Here is a 16570-nt window from a genome sequence, read left to right on the forward strand (position 1 = left end):
GCTTAATTCAGAAAGTTCTGTCAAAATTTAAAAATCCCAAAATGGCTTGTAGTCTCCTGAGAGTTGTTGGAGGTTGGAGCAATTTTCCTAAAAATGTGTTGCCAGGCTTTTACCTTCACTTGATAATTCGTATGCCAGAAACAGGACACTGAGGTGGGCTATTTTTGATTTTTTCAAATTGAATTTGTAGCCCAGGTAAGTAAAGCCCATTATCATATTGGTTACTTCTGCGCGATGTTACTCATTAGTGCGGCACAGTTTGCATTCTGTACATTCAAATGTCGGTAATCCTAGAATAAACTATATGAATTGTTGAGTTCCATTACGGGGAACAAAGGATTATTCATAGATCAGGTACAAGTCTCTATTACACCCGGGTACTTAAGTTGATCTTCAAGATATCTCTGACTTGTTTCTTTGCTTCATGTTTAATTGGGTATTGTCTCTGCGGTTGAGGAATAGCTTTTAATGGGCTCTTGTGATGAGGAGATGCATCATCCCACCCAACATGGTTGCGGAATACAGCAGGCACTAAAGCAGACGCCCACTCCTGCGGGTTTGCGTTTTTGGCTGATTATGCTTTGAGAACGGAGAAGGCAGGTAAAATTATTTCTTCCTCCATTGGGCAATCTATTACAAACTCAGGAGACAAATCTTTTTAAGCCAAAAGAATGTCGTAACTATGAGTCAGGTCCTCCCAAAACAGACCCTTCACTTCTCTTAGTATGTCCCCTTCTATCTGAAGCGTTATTCTGTGTAAACAATGTGGACACTCACTCTTGTATCAGGTGTTTCTACTGTGATATACTCACTCAGTGCTAATACTTCCAGAAAAGCCATCATGTTCTGGCTAACTATTTTGACTTCTGCTGCACTGTCCAGCATCCCCGTTCAGAAGCAGAATCCTCGGTAGCCTGGGCATCTTTGATCTTTAACCCTGCTACTTTTTTATTTTAATTTGAGGTTTTAGTAGATTTCTTTTTCTCTTCTTGTTTGAAGATGTAGTCTGAAGTGTGATGTGTATCCCTTTTCAGCTTTTTTCGCTCTTCTGATCTGTGCTCTGACCATCCTCCTCTCTCAAAGAGTTTCGCAGATTGATCCTCTAAGGAACAAGAGGAATGTGTATCATTATCTGTCAGGCTTTCTAATGTTATCAAGGTTATTGAGATTATATTTCTTTTCAGTGTGCCCCTGTTGAGGATACCCACTCCTTTATTGTTGTTTATTTTGCTTATTATTTTTCTGCTTATTTTTCTATTTCTTTTTAGTAGAATCAGGTGCTTGCTTAGAGTTATCCTTTTTTTAAAATTACCCTCAAACACTGGTTTCCCAGGTCTGGCTCCCACATTATCCCTTCCTAAGGAAGCGTATCTTTCTGCGATAATCTTAGGTAACTCCCTTTCCTGTTGTATAGGAGAGAGTTCCCTTAGGCGTTGGCATATAGCCATCGTACCTGCCTCCACTTTTAATTTGCTTAACATAATTGCAGAAACCTGGGAAAAACTGCCTATTAGTTTCATCCCTAAGTCCAGAGCAGGTTCTACCCAGTAATCATTCTGTATTTTTTTCCATACACCTGGTATTACCGCTATTGAAGGGGTACCATGTGTTCTAGTGTAAAACAGCAGCAAAGACCGTACCCCAAGTGGTACAATCTTCTATCAAGGGAGCCATCCCCATCGGCAAGCAAATAGTTAAAATTCTATGTTTATCCTTTGGGCCAGTAGGGGGGAAAACCACTTCAAGCTGTGCTATTTTTTGTTCTATCCAGAATCGTAGTTGTTCTCGACTGGTGGTAATTATTCCCATTACGGCATTCAGTGTTTAACCACTTGGCTGCTAAGGCTTGTCCCCTCCTGTGCTGACATTTATTGAATCCCATTATACATGACGAGCTCCCCTTGTCATGAGCACAGCTCCAGTGTGCCTCATGACGAGCTCACCTTGTCATGAGCATGCAAGAGGTTAAGGGCTGATACCTATGGAAGCTAATTGAGGTTGTGCAGCCTGAGCAGCGCTCATAGACTGAACAATAGGTGTTTGCATTATGTGTGGTGTAAGAATTCTGTAAATTTGTACTAGATCTTAGTATAGTGTACGCATTTCTGCTGCTCCTAGTATGTGCATTTCTGGGGGTTATGTATGAGAAGCTAAGACCAGCCTGATTGCTCCTTCTTTACTGAGTGGACAGAGTCTCACATTTTTTATAGAGCGGGGGAAGGCGCCCTTCAACCAATTTATGTGATCTTGGTAATTTAACAGGACTTCTGTGTCCACGAATGAAAAGTATTCTTCTGATGTGTTATCTTCAATGTAAATGTGAAACAATTGTGTGCATGCGTCTGCTGCTGCTAATGTATACCAAGAGTAGAATACCTCTGCCCTGAATGCTTTGTGTGCCTCGACCACAAAGGTAACATCTCCACCCGTTGCCGGGATGCCATGTTGTAATAGTTTAATAGTAACTGCCTGTTTGCAATTTTCTTAAATATATAGAGTATCTTCTTGTACTCCTGTTGCAATGTAGAAATTGTATATTGTAAAGTAAGAAGATCCAGTAGACGTTGGTATTCTTAAGTTGGTATTTATTAGTTAAAATTAGGTAAAAGGAAGGTAATAATAAGTAAGGAATCAGGCCCCACCGGGAGCAGCAGGCAGCTGCTCAGCCTCAGATATAATCAACTGTCATTTCAAAGATACACATCCAGCACTCTATGTGACATCATAGATCCATGCTGAGGTAATTATAAACAACACTAAAAAAGGACAGAAGGAAAGGAAAAGCAGAATGCAACAACTCCACTGTTGTCAGCTTGTTCGGTCATTGTAAGAAAATAAAAAGTATTTTTACGAAAAATAATTTATTGGGATTTGGTTTGTACCCACTCAGCTGAGGCAGATTTGTTTTCCTTCCCACTAAGGACATCTCCGGTTTAATGTAAGCAGGGGACTCAGAGAAAGCACAACTGAACTACTTAGATTTGACAGTTAAATAAGTGCATAACTAATGTTGGTGGCTCCATATCGTGTAGATCCTACTAATCAGTAGAATCTGCACATAGTTTGGACAACATAAACTAAGGGCTTAGTGCCTGAGCTGATTACGGACAACCCACAGGATATGTTGGCCTATTGACCAGCTAGCAAGCAGTGCCACTGTAAGCCCCCCTAACTTACCAGGGAGTGAACAGTTTCTGGCACCCACTTAACATGACAATCCTGATTCCTCAGGAATCGTGGAAACAGTATAGAATGTTTCGCTAAGATACTTGTACTCACTTGTTCTCAGAGAAATATACAGAGAATACACAGTGGGACGCTTTCAATAATATTTATTGAACCAACTTTATTAATGCATAAAATACGTGTGCTGCAATGATTAGGAGACAGAAGCAAATAAAGGCAATTATAAGCACCAAAAGAGAAAAACAGTAGATACATTTCCACCATGGTGCTGAAGTAATGATATATGCAGGCATATATGCAAAATGGTAATCTAACACACTCCTACGATGTGAACCCGGCTCTAAGTGTTCCTATAGTGTGTGTAGGTTTGGAGCCAAGAATCTCTCCTAGGGACGATCCAAACCCATTACTTGATGGGAGAGAGTGAAGGAATCGTCTTGGTCTAAAGTTGGACACCCCTCATGTAATGCCAGACATTGTGATTTCTCAGTAGGCAGGAACCTTTGGTATAAGCAGAAGTGCCTCCTCTACATATCTATCGGGCGGCCTATTATTAACAATAAAAAGCAGTATTCCCGATGTGCGCACTAGATTAGTGATGTTATTGATATGTGGATAGCACTGTCACAGCGTGGATGAAGATAGGACGAATTTTGTACCTAGTGCATAAAGAGGCCTAGTACATGATGTTCGGGGCATTGTGACAATGTTGTGCAAAGCTGGATGTATAAAACCAAGTAGTTTCAGAGAAACTAATCCAACATTGTCGTGCATGCAAATGTGTGTAAAAGGTCACAGCTGAAACGTTATTTTCTAGGACAATGTAAGGAATAAGCTGCCTTAGTAAATGGGCCTAACACAGGAATGTAACATTGTGTTATATGGCATTGTCTGAACAAAACCTTGTTCCATTAAACCTGCCAATTTTTAGTCCCTCAAATTTATTTTGCTTCGATAGTGTCCTTCAAAAGTCAAACCCTTGAGTGGACAGATGAGAAAGAAAAAAAGCAGAGTATATCAGTTTGGTGCTTGTCAGCATATTTTTATTGGCATGTTATGGTGTAAGCTTATACTAATAAGACACAAGATCAACTGTATCATAACCAGAAAAAAAAGCAAAATTCTGCGCAAATGTTTTTGAACTACCCCATGGTGGTACAGGCCAATGTTCCCATTGCGTGTTTTAAAAACAGCACATGGAGTACTTGCTTTATGCATGAAATGTTGGCCACAATGTTGGAAACAGAACATTTCATCATAGCTAGATGTACCTTCGTACAGTTCATCACATGAAAACAAATTGCATGCTCAAGATCTTCTAGCATTTCATGCACTGTATCAATATCCCAATCATCAGAGACAGTTCTAGGGGTGATGAAGTCATTCAATGATAATTTATACAAATATGGAATTTGTAAAACCTCTATAGGACCATATAAATCATACGTTGCCATATCCAAAACAATTCCAACAAGAACTGGAACAGCTGAAATGTTCACCAAGAAAAGGTCTCTTTGTGCTTTGTGTGATGAAAAATGTGGTTTCAGAACCAAATTCACCAGTTGTATAGTAAAGCATTCAGGGAGATAGTGTCTGTTTTTGATGTATGATTTTTTCAAGTTACATTTGAAGCCCATTTGAGCATATCCCACAGTTATGTTAAATGTTATTAAGTCACCATCCATTAAATATATGTCATCAGTGCCTGATCAGGTATGTGGAATTCCTATAGCCCGACGGCCAGGAAATATTGTTCGGGGTCAAGGACAACAAGTTTTCATGTGTATTTTGTTCTTGGGTCAAGTAACCCCAACACCCTGTAGCACAACCCCTTTGGGCTGCCAGTTCGCAGTACCACATCATGGTTCAGGGAAGGCCACTGCCTGCAGTTAAAGTAATATGTTTGCCAATATGTTAATGCAGTTCAAACTTGTATTTATGGTTCATTACTTGAAAGCCTTTATTATAAATGTGGTTCCAGTATAGAAATGTGTACATGGTTTCAAAGTTTAGTAATATGAGGCTATGTATAATGCTCCCAGAATTCTCTGATTTGTAAATATTTGAGAAGCTTGAAAGCAAGATGGATGTTTCTTTGCTTTCAAAATACAATGTTCATAAAAAATAAAAAATGAAAGAAGAAAAAAACATTTTGCTATACTACTGTAAAATTTCAGTTACCATTTCTTTGCAGCATCATTTAGAAAAATGTGTGATGCATGCTAGTACTACCCAAAAATATTCATAATCGAAAATCAGTGTAACCAGTTTAAATAAAATTATGGGAAACAAAAGAAAAGAAGCACTGGCAAAACTAGTAGATCTGAAATTGGTGGTCAGTTTTTCAGTTTTGTCAACGTATGAATTGCTTTAGCATGCTTTTTGTACAACCTTATTGGTGTGGGAGCTGCCGGGCCCTCAACATTATAACAAACATTGGCAAAAGCAAAAATTGTTTTTGGTCTCAAAAAGCACACATGGCCACAATAGTTACTGGCACTGAACAAACCTACTTTGTGTGAGGATATGCTCCTTGTGAAAGAGCAGAATGCTGTCACTCACAGTGAAGCCAGCAGATACAGAGAGAGAGAGACAGAATTTTAATAAATACAAAAGGTCATGTTCAACGCCAGACCAAAATAGGGGCCAAATTATTAAAGAAAGTCTCAAAAGAGCACCCATGGTATATGTCCTTTCATTAAGTGCAGCTATACGGCTTTCGTGAATTCCCAAGAATGTACTGAAGTAGGACAAGAAATACTACTCATAGAAAAATATTTGTGAACTGCATTTTAGCATCAGCAAATATGTACGTGTAGATTTGCTCATGCGAAAATCTGAGTGTTTGCAACTTCAATTTCCAGCCAACCCCCTTTTTCCCCAACTCTGGAAGAAGGTTTACGTCTGTCATTGTCAGAAGTACATTTCCAACATTTCTCGGTATGGTAAAAGATTAGAGAAGAGTTGTTGAAAACCCTTAAAACATGCCAGTTAGTAGGTTTGCACAGACTCAAACAGGCATTCTAACCCTGGAACTATTGCTTACCACTACCTTCAGCCCCAGTATGTAGATCTGCGGAAACTTGGCAACATAAGGGGATTTCAAGTATTCAAACACTACTATGCTATGAGCCCTGGCATAATCAGAGAGTCTATATCAGAGTTACAATAGTCTGAAGCCAATAATAAAATCCTGATAAACCAGACAGGGTTTCGCAGCGGCACAGGCACCATGGCCAATGCCATGGCGATAAGCTTAATAGCCGAAAAAAGTCTGCAAAATCATCAAGCGCTATACGCCTGCTTTATAGACATTAAGGCGGCGTTCGACCGTGTCAGCAGGCAATTACTCTGGTCTAAACTAAAGCAGCAGGGCCTGCCGGATTCAATCTTAAACCCAATAATGGACCTGTACACCAACACCTGGATGCAGGTAAAGATCGACAATGGGCAGCGGCTAACGCGGAAGATCAGTACTTATGACGGACTAAAACAAGGCTGCGTTTTGGCCCCCCATTTTTTCAATTTATTCATGGCCGACCTGTCGTCAAGGCTAGACAGGATCAATGCTCATCCACCGCGGCTAGGAACACTACGTCTAACACATCTCTCCTATGCCGACGATGTGGTCCTCCTTAGCCAGATGAAAATAGGCTTGCAGCGTCTTTTGCAGGAATTGGCCGGATATACAAAACAGAACCTTCTTGAAATAAATAGTAAAAAAACAAAGATTATGATAATAACTCGACGCTCCAAAGCATCACCAACCTTTGTAATAGACAACAATAAATTGGAAGTGGTGGAAAGCTACAAGTACTTGGGGATACAATTGGACAAGCGCCTTAATTTCTCCTTGCATTTCGACACCATCGAAAAGAAGGGAACAGCCCTGTTACACGCATTTAGCAGTTTATCAAACCAACTAAAAGGCCCCTTGTTCAACCCCCTCCTAACCGTCATCAAAGCCAAGCTACTTCCAACAATAGCCTAGGCAGTGTGTTACATCACGGAAGGAGGGCACAGCTTATAGATAAAATCCAAACGAGAGTCTACAAGCGTGTATTCAGCTTACCGTATAACGCTGCACCTGCGCAGGTCCGACTCGAGTTTGGCCTGCAGTCTCAAGTACTGAAAAAAAAATATGAGATGGTCAAATTCTGGTATGACGTCTGGATGAATCAGGAAATTGAGGTCAATCGTGCCATGTGGGAAGCAATGCAAAATAGTCCCAATTCTCAGTACGCCAAGTTTTTACAACTCTCCCTTGAAACCACCGAACTAGTATCACTGTGGGAAACCAAGCTACCTGTGTCAACGTTTAAGCTGGCGGTAAAGAAGGCGGCCAATAGGCACTCATTGATCAATGACAAGACAACCCTGAGCCATCGCTCACATGCCTGGGTGACAATACAATCATACAAAAAGTCTACACCCGCAGCCTATTTAGGGTTTGCTTTTTCATCATATGTCAAACTCAAATACCTCAGTTTAAGGATGGGCAACCTGCCAACAAATGCCGACCAACCTAATTGGAGGACCCCAGGCTCCAAGGAGTGTGACCTATGTGGTGCCGCAAAACAAGATTTTATTCATCTGATTTGCATTTGTCCCGCATTGGATCAGGAACGCCAGAGCTGTTTAAAAGCGAAGATCAATGAATAAGGAATTCACACCTGCCGTTCTGTGATCATACAAGTCCTATGCTCAGCGGACTCGCAATTCATCTGCAGATCAGTTAAATTTATCACCAAGTTTGAGAAAAAAAGAGGAACTCTTGCAAAGAGCTAACACAGACTCTGATCTTGCATCTTCATAACTGTTTCTCCTATAAATGACATGTCTTTTCGAACCTTAAAGGATATCATATTTTATCTATGGTTTTAATTGTTAATTATGGATGCATTTTCCGACCATTTTTAAATATTATGGTATTTTATTTTTGTAATGGTTTTTGTTAACTGTACAATAAAAGAATTACTTACTTACTCTATATCAGAGTTCTTATATAATGAGATTGCTACCATAATGTGTTGCCACACTACATGGCACCAAATGGACAAGTGGATTTTGTTACAGGACAAGTAGATTTATGTAGCAACCTGCCCCATGGACAAGTAGATATTTTATTAAATTGCACACCCCTGCTATTCATCAAACTGTTTTAAAACCTCTATTACTCTAGTTGAAAACAGCTTGGGCTATTCTTATAACCCTGATATAATCAACAGAATATACTCCTAACGTGGAGAATGTGGTCAAATACCTGCTTTCAGGTACTATATTTTGGCAGAAAAATCCATTTGAGATACCTACTGTGGTTCTGTTTTTCTTACTTGCTTTAATGTATATTAGTGGCATGCTTGTTGTATACTGCAAATGTGCGAGTAGCTGTGCTTAATCGTCTGTAGCAGGGCCAGACTGCCCTTAGCAGGCAACAGGCGTGTGCCCAGTGGGCCGGAAGGGTGGGCGACGGTTTTGTTACAGGGGACCAGTTTTTCAGCAGTGCTGCAATATTTGCTCCTGTAACAAAAGTGGCAGCGGGAGTGGTGCTTTTCACTTCCATCCCCCCTCCCCCCCCCACACCCGATATTCCCCTTTCTGGTCGATCAAATTGCCAGGGCTGGTTTTTCTGTTCCCAGTCTGGTCATGGTCTGTAGTCTAATACTTGAAAGTATGAATAATCTGGTTTCATCACGTGGAAACGAGGGACTATTCATTGATGAAGTGCAACTTTCTATTACACTCTGGTATTCAAGCTGTTGGAGAATTTCCACAACTTGTTTTTTTAGCTTAATTTGTAATGGGGTATTGTCTTTGGGGTTGTGGGTTCGGTCTCTGTAGTATTTCAAGATATGGGGAATCATCATACCAACCCACAAGGTTGCGATATAATGCTGGAGCTTGCTCCTACACCCACTCCTGTGCATATGAGTGTTTTACGTATTTTGGACGAGGTTGGAGAAGGCAGGATAAATTAACGTTTCTCTGTTAGGGTAGTCCATGATGACTTCTTGTGGCCAATCCTTTTCAGCCAAGAGAATGTCGCAGCAACCTGACAGGTTCTCCCAAAAGAGAACCTTAAATGGTCTTTACATGTCCCCCTCCATTTGAAGTTGCATCCTGTATAACAGATGCGGAACTTATACCTGTGTATCCGGTGTTTCCACATGGAAATAGTCACTCAGCTCTACTGATGCCATACAATCTATCAGGTTTCGACGAACTATTGTGACCTCTGCCACACTGTCCAGCATGGTCAGAGGCCACTTTCTGTTCAGAAGCAAAGTCCTCAATATCCGTGGCATGTATGACCTTAAGTAAAGCTACCTTCTTATTTTTAAATTGAGGTTTAGATGTTTCATGTTGGTCTTCCTGTTTAATTATGTAGTCAGATGAGCATTGTGAGTCCTTCAGTTTTACATACTCCTCTGATCTGCGCTCTGACCATCCATCTCTTTCTAAAAAAATGTGGATGATGCCTGAAAGGAACGAGACAAACGAGTATCAGTATCCTGATATCTGTTTGGCAGTCTAATATTATCACGGTTACATAGGTTATAGCACTTTTCTGTGGCTTTCTTTTGAGGAACATTACATTATGTCTTTATTTTTCTTATTATCCCACTTCTTCTTTGTGGAAGACATGGGTGCTTGCTTTGAGTTGTCCTTTTTTAGAACTAATCTTCAGTTGTGGTTTACCAGGTTTGCATCCCAAATTATCTCTACCTAGTGTTGCACAGGTCTCCTCGATAATTACAGGTAAGTCGCCCTCCTGTCTCGAAGCTAAATCCCTTAGATGCTAGCATATTGCCAAAGCTGTTGCTTCCCCTTTTATCTTACTTAATATAATGGCAGATACTGCTGCAAACTCGCAAATTAGTTTCCTCCCCAAATACAGGGAAGGTGCTGCCTCGTCCTCATTCTGAATCTGTTACTTCTGTACTTCTGGCAAAACAGATAATGAAGGTGTACCATGTGTTTTGGTGGCACAGTCTTCGAAAGGGGGAGTCATCCCCATCAACAAGCATACAGTTAAAATCCTGTATTTTTGTTGGGAGTCCCATAAAGTGAAACACTGCTTCAAGCTGACTTGCTTTTTGTGCAATGCAGAATGGAATCTCCTCCCATCTCGTGGGTACCTTACCCATGACTAATTTTAATGATGCCTAGTGTATCCAACTGTGGTTGAGCAGCTTGAGCTGTCCTCACAGGATTTATTGCCAAGGTTTGCATAACAAACTGCGTCAAACATCTGTATATTGTGACCAAAGTTTTATATAACGCACCTGTACTGTTGTCAAATTATCAATATCAGGATGCAGTGTGTAACATGGTTAAGACTGGCCATGTTGCTCCCTCATTGCTAAGGGGACGTCGTCTAATGTCTCTGATATGTGCAGTAGAGCATCATTAAACCAATAACTGTGCTCTTGTTATGTTAAAGGTATTTCTATTTCTTCATATGGTATGTACTTATTTGGAACTTCAGCCGCAGTGTAATTGTGAAACAGCCTAGTTGTGTTGTCTGCTGCTGGGAGTGTAACCCATGAATAGAATCCCTCTGTCCTACATGCTTCATGAGCCATAACCACAAAGGTAATATCCCCACCGTAAGTATGAGACCATGTTGTAGCAGCTTATGGGTAACTGGATGTCTGCAGTTCTTAGTAATGTTAAGTTCATCGTCTCCTTTATCAGACATAATTGAGTATAGAATTCAGAGAGGGTAACAAACTGCGAAGATCCTTTGAAAGGTTTAAGTTTGAACCACCTACAGCCTACAGCTGAGGGTTACCTACTCAGATGAGGAGGATAGTACCTACCACCACGGACGTCTCTGGTTGGGAGGTGTATGGGGGTCTCTGGATATGCAAAAGAGAAGTACTCAGGCGATCCCTTAAATAAGAACCCAATCTACCAACGTTGGCAGCACCACGTCATATGGTTTCCACTTTCTTAGTAGGAACTGCATGTTAGTTTGGACAACATTAACGTTGGGACGGTGCTAGACTGATTCCATGCATCCCCTCAGGATATGTTGGCCGATACTCCTGCTACCTCACAGAGCCCCCATTTGTAGCCCTAAACTAGGAAGGTAACCAATAGGTTGGGCAACCTCAGAACATGACAACCCTGACTCCCCAGGGAACTGTGGTAACAGATCTAGAACATTTTCTCTCAGTCATTCATGCATACTCAGGAAGATACACAAGAAATACATAAAGGGGCATTTCAATATTTATTGAACCATAGTGATTCTTGTATAAAACATATGTGCTGCAATGATTAATAGACAGTAGCAGATAAAAGTGATTAGCAATATGAGAACATAAAAAGGCTAAACAATTTCACCATTATGCTAAAACAGTATATATATGCTGGCAAATAAGTACCTTTGTATAGTGCACTCCTACTATGCGGTCCTTAACCCACTTGCCTACGGTGGGTGTTCTGCTAAAAATTCCCTACTGCATGATCTAACTCTCCATTACCTGAAGGTAAGTGCATGCAGGTCCCCATCTTGGACATCACACCTTGCAGAGGGTAAATAGCAATCAGCTAGACTGAGACTTTGACAACAGCGACCTTGCAATGAAAGCAGAGTGCTCCTCTGATTTGAACATGGAAATGTGTTTGTATTTTTTTGTTAACATTTGTTTTGGTTTTCAAATATTAGTAAGCACATTTATAACACATACAGCGTTAGCATCTATTATACAATATGTTGATACCATTGTAGATCATATGCATATACATACAGCTACCCACATTATCATGAAGCATAGTATAACAGTACAATGCTAGTATGTATGCAATAATTGCCATTGGTGAACACTGGCAAATGCTCCAAACTTCAAAGAGTTTTGATTACAGATCTAAACACTGTTTACTGCAAATCAACATAATACACCATAAACTTTGTATACAACACCAAAGAAAACATCTTGATCTAAGCAGCCAGTCACAACTCTCTAATGCTATGAGCATTTTGTACGCTGATGTTGGTGAGTAAGGGATCCCATAGCAGTGCCAACTATCAATGTTCATAAGCATCAATGGATGATTAAGTACAACTAAGAATAGTGTGTGAAAGGATTACCCCGCTTTTAAGAGGTGCACCAAGGTCCCTATCTCTGCTACGTCATCTCCTTCAGAATGAGAGTCGTGACCCAATGGGACAGAGAGCATTTCAGTTTGTAAGTCTGCCATTAAAGCGTCCCAATGTGTGGCAATGGGCTGTTTCTGAGTCCCAGATTATCCTCCCTATGTAGGGATGTGCTCTCTGCTTGCTCCTAATTTATAAATGAGCGCAACCAGGCTGCAGCATTGGGGGAAGGGAGGGGGAATCAGAAGATTTCTATCTGCGGGTAATTAGGTGTTTGGGCAGGATTAGCCCTTGGTCAATGAATCAAGATGTGACTTTGTGTTTCTTACCCCAGCGGTACCTCCCTAAAATGCATACCTCCCATGTAATCATGAGACCCCTTTCAGTGCAAGATAACAAATGATCCGTTACAGCTTGCCAACAGTGTTTTAGCCGTGGACAGGCCCATAGCATGTGCAGAAAATGGGAAACATCCTTTACAACGAAAATTTTACCACGCAGTGCTGTTACAACGCAAGTATTACAACAAAAACCTTTACAACGCATTACACTGGGGGCGCTCTAGGATAGGGAATAGTTTTAATTTACTATCCAACACCTTCCCTAGTGTCCACGGGGACTGGAGTTGGAATAGTAAATTAAACTATTCACTATCCAGCACCCCCAAGTGTAATGCGTTGTAAAGGTTTGCGTTGTAATACTTGCGTTGTAACAGCATGCGTGGTAAAAGCATGCGTTGTAACGTCATACATCCGCAGAAAATCTGTGTTTTTCAGCTGAAAGCGGGGCAAGCGGTGTCAGCGTGTCCGAAATATCAGCCGATTTTCTCAGGGGTACGATAGGCCCTATTTGTTATATACCACTGAATCAAAAGGAACCTGCATTTCGTGGACAGTGACAGGGCCCTACACCACAGCCTCCCAATCCTTATCAGTATAGGGACGGCCCAGGTCTGCCTCCCATTCGCTTGGTAGTGGCGTGAGGGATAGTGCTGTATTGGTGCGCAGTGATCCTGCCAATCAACGGATTAAGTTTTTACAACGTCCTAAGAGGTGTCGTTAATGTATGTTTAAGAGTGTAGACAATGCATTAGTTATATCTCCGCAGCTGTGGCTCAGTTTCCCTATGAGGGAAACATATAGAAAAACGGTCCCGGAGGGAGTCCATCCTCCTCCACCAGGGTACCATAGGGTAAGAGTGTACCATCTATGTAGAGGTCCCCCAGTGACTGGATGCCAGCAGCATCCCAGTCTGTTGGTTCTGCTCTGGTGGTGAATTTGTTACTCTGTAGCGTGCCAAGTATTGCTAATGCTTGGGGTTAGGGGAAGTGTGACCTGTAATATAGAGGCTCTGCTTATAATGATAGGCAACCTGTACTAGTATAGGTTGTGGCAGTGGGGGCCGAATACAAGAGTGAAAAATTGCAATAAATCAGATTGGCTTCAGGCTGGTAGTAGGGTAGCTGTGTATAGAAGCAAGCTATCGTGCCAACCCCTGCAGCTACGCCGCTAGATAGTATTGTTCAAAGATGGGCACAGCAAGGCTGTCACGATCTATTAGCGGATATAACTTTCCTAGTGCCACATGGCATCTAGATTTATTTCAAATGAATTCCCACATCACACGCTTGAATGACTGAAAAAAGTATGCATTGACATGCAGGGGCAAGTTAGCAAAATATTATGGGATATGGGGGAGTTCCAACACCTTGGCTAATGCCACACAGCCCATAACTGATAAATGGAACGTTATCCAGAAGGCGGTCTCGGCCCGCAATGACGTGATCGCATACCCTAAATTGCCTTCAAAGACATCCAACGGAGTATGGAATATTTGCACACCCAAATAACGGAATGTGCTGGACTGCCACGTTAGTGGAATTGTGTCAACAGTAAGGCATGGGTCAGGTGAAGTGGAAATTAACGGGAAAGAGCAGGATTTGTTCCAATTGACCCGCAATCCAGTAAGTGCTGCGAACTGTTGAAGTATGTGCCTAACATCTGCAGGGAAGGGGGTGACATCTCTTAAATATATGAGCAGATAGTCTGCATATTAAGAGACAGCATGTGTACCGTCACCCAATGGTATGGACCATTTGGGCCGGAGAGTATGAAGGTGAACTGCCAGGGGATCCATTGCTAGGGAAAAAGTAGTGGTGAAAATGGACATCCCTGCATGGTATTGCACCCTATGTGAATGGGTTCGTATATGAGGGATCCCGTCTTCTCCCAGCCAGACATATTTGAGAAACTGCGAGTACTTTTGCCAAAATGTAATAATCTGTTTAAAGAAGGGCAAGCGGCCTAAATGAGCTTTCTACCAGCTTTGGCAGCAAAATCAAGAGCGCTTCGTGCAAGGAAGCCAGGAGACAGGAGGTTTTTAATGCCTCCGCATATATAGCTTGTAGGCAGAGTGATCCTAACGAATCAAGCAGGCTAGAAGAGAACCAGCTCTGTCTGCCACCGCATTAGTTTTGGCAGAGTGGGCTGCATAATTGTGGCACTCTGCATGCGCCTCTGCCAGGCACTGCCTTCCAGTAGGATTATCTGTTGCAGTAGTTTCCAACCGTAGCAATTTCCGCTCAATGCGTGTACGGAATTGTGTGTGTGTATTTATAGTAACAGCATCCATGCTTCCGTGTCGAGGCTTCAGCCAGGCAGACATTGTTTATTCTCCTGTGATAGCCATGTCGCCTCATGGCCGGATTACAAACGACAACGTTAGCACAATGTGTGCTCAGGCCTTGTACTAAATGTTCAAGGTGTCTTGATAGTGTACTTACAAAGTGGATTGTAAAAAGCAATTTGGTTTCCGAGAAACTAATCCTGCACTGCACTGTCACGCAAGCAAATGTGTGTTAAAATTCATCATGTAGGAAAGAAGCAACTTAAGAACCTTGTACATGTAAACTGGCAGTCTTTCTTCTCGGGCCTAACCTAGCCATGTGACACTTTTACTTCTTTCTCTCTTACCGGATCATGTGGTATCAGACAGCAACAAGTGCATTCATTAGCGTAATTGTTTAAAAAACTACAGGTCACAGACTGTCCACCTTTTTTTCATGCATTACCTAAACACGTAAGTCAAGTCATTTAAACTATGAGATAAAGGAACAGAAGCTTCGAGGAAAAAACAAAATCACAGAAATTCTGTGGCCAAAATAAAGTATAGAAAACCGAAAACGAGATTTCAGTACAGCATAAAGAGATACTGAAAACCTCTCAACAGTAGGAAAGACGCAGAACTGTGAAGAAATCCATGGACCAAAACTGTCCAACGAAACCAACGATACTCTCACCACAGAATAGTATAGTGCTGATGTAGGCAGCTTGAAAAAGGTGGTTAATTTCACCCGCTGAACCTCTGTCTGAATATCCTATAAAATGAAATGTGCCTCTTTCGTTGCAAATTTATGAAAACGTGTCTGCTGTCAGCTTCATCCATATAGCTTTTATTCCATGACACTAATAATGATGATGAATATAGAAACTGGTTGTAATCTGGACCTCGTAAAGTTGGGTAGTTGATCATAAAATGTAAAGATTTCCGCAGCTACTTGTGTTGTTAAACCGATAACTGGGAAAAAACAGGCTTACTTGCTTAGCCGAATCAATCCTTGAAGACATCTGTTGCTGTTTCTCTTCCATGCTGTGTGGATCTGTATCATTGTCCAAAAAGTACAAATGTTTATTTTCTCCATCCAATCTGGAAATCAGATGTTTAAACCCATGGAGAAATTGTAATGGTTCAATCACATAACTTACGTTTGAAAATTCTAGTAAGCCCCTGTGTTTAAACAAAGTAGAGTATAAAGTAAGAATTTAATACATAATCGAATTCAAAAAGATGCATTATTATCAATATTTCTGATCAGGGGGAGGTACCCTCTCGCTATATATGCAATTAATTTCAAAGAACGGTTTCTATGTGTACATCCTAGCTCTATAATGACAAACAATGTGATCTTGACCATTACGACCCCCTCTCTTACGCTACAAAGTCCTTTATTCTCTGTGATATCCTTTCTTGAAGGTAAACATTGTCCTGGCCTACTAAAATGAGCAATCTTCATACAAGTCTCTGTTTATATTAAGAACTCCTGGGTCCTGAAAAACACTGTCTCCCACTCTCACTTCCTGTTTAGTCAATCTTGGTATCTGTCTTTGCTTTTGGATTTTTCGGCATCGGGTCACGTAGGTCATGCGCAAGCCCACACTTCTGACGCAAATGACTCAGAATCAGAAGGCGGCCCTGTCCACCAATGTTCGAAAACTGGAT

At 41.3% G+C, this 16570-nt stretch overlaps 1 protein-coding gene across 4 annotated transcripts in view; it reads right to left on the reverse strand.

Annotated features, from left to right (window-relative positions):
* The window catches only part of LOC144791082 (disintegrin and metalloproteinase domain-containing protein 9-like), a 2835950-nt gene that overhangs the window by 2334370 nt on the left and 485010 nt on the right, over window positions 1-16570 (reverse strand). For all 4 annotated transcript variants that reach the window (XM_078665732.1, XM_078665731.1, XM_078665734.1 and 1 more), the window contains one exon: window positions 15889-16078. In XM_078665732.1, the coding sequence (XP_078521858.1) occupies window positions 15889-16078 (190 nt within the window). The remainder of the gene's footprint in view (window positions 1-15888; window positions 16079-16570) is intronic.

Source organism: Lissotriton helveticus, chromosome 11 (assembly GCF_964261635.1).
Source record: "Lissotriton helveticus chromosome 11, aLisHel1.1, whole genome shotgun sequence".
NCBI classification, from domain to species: Eukaryota; Metazoa; Chordata; class Amphibia; order Caudata; family Salamandridae; genus Lissotriton; species Lissotriton helveticus.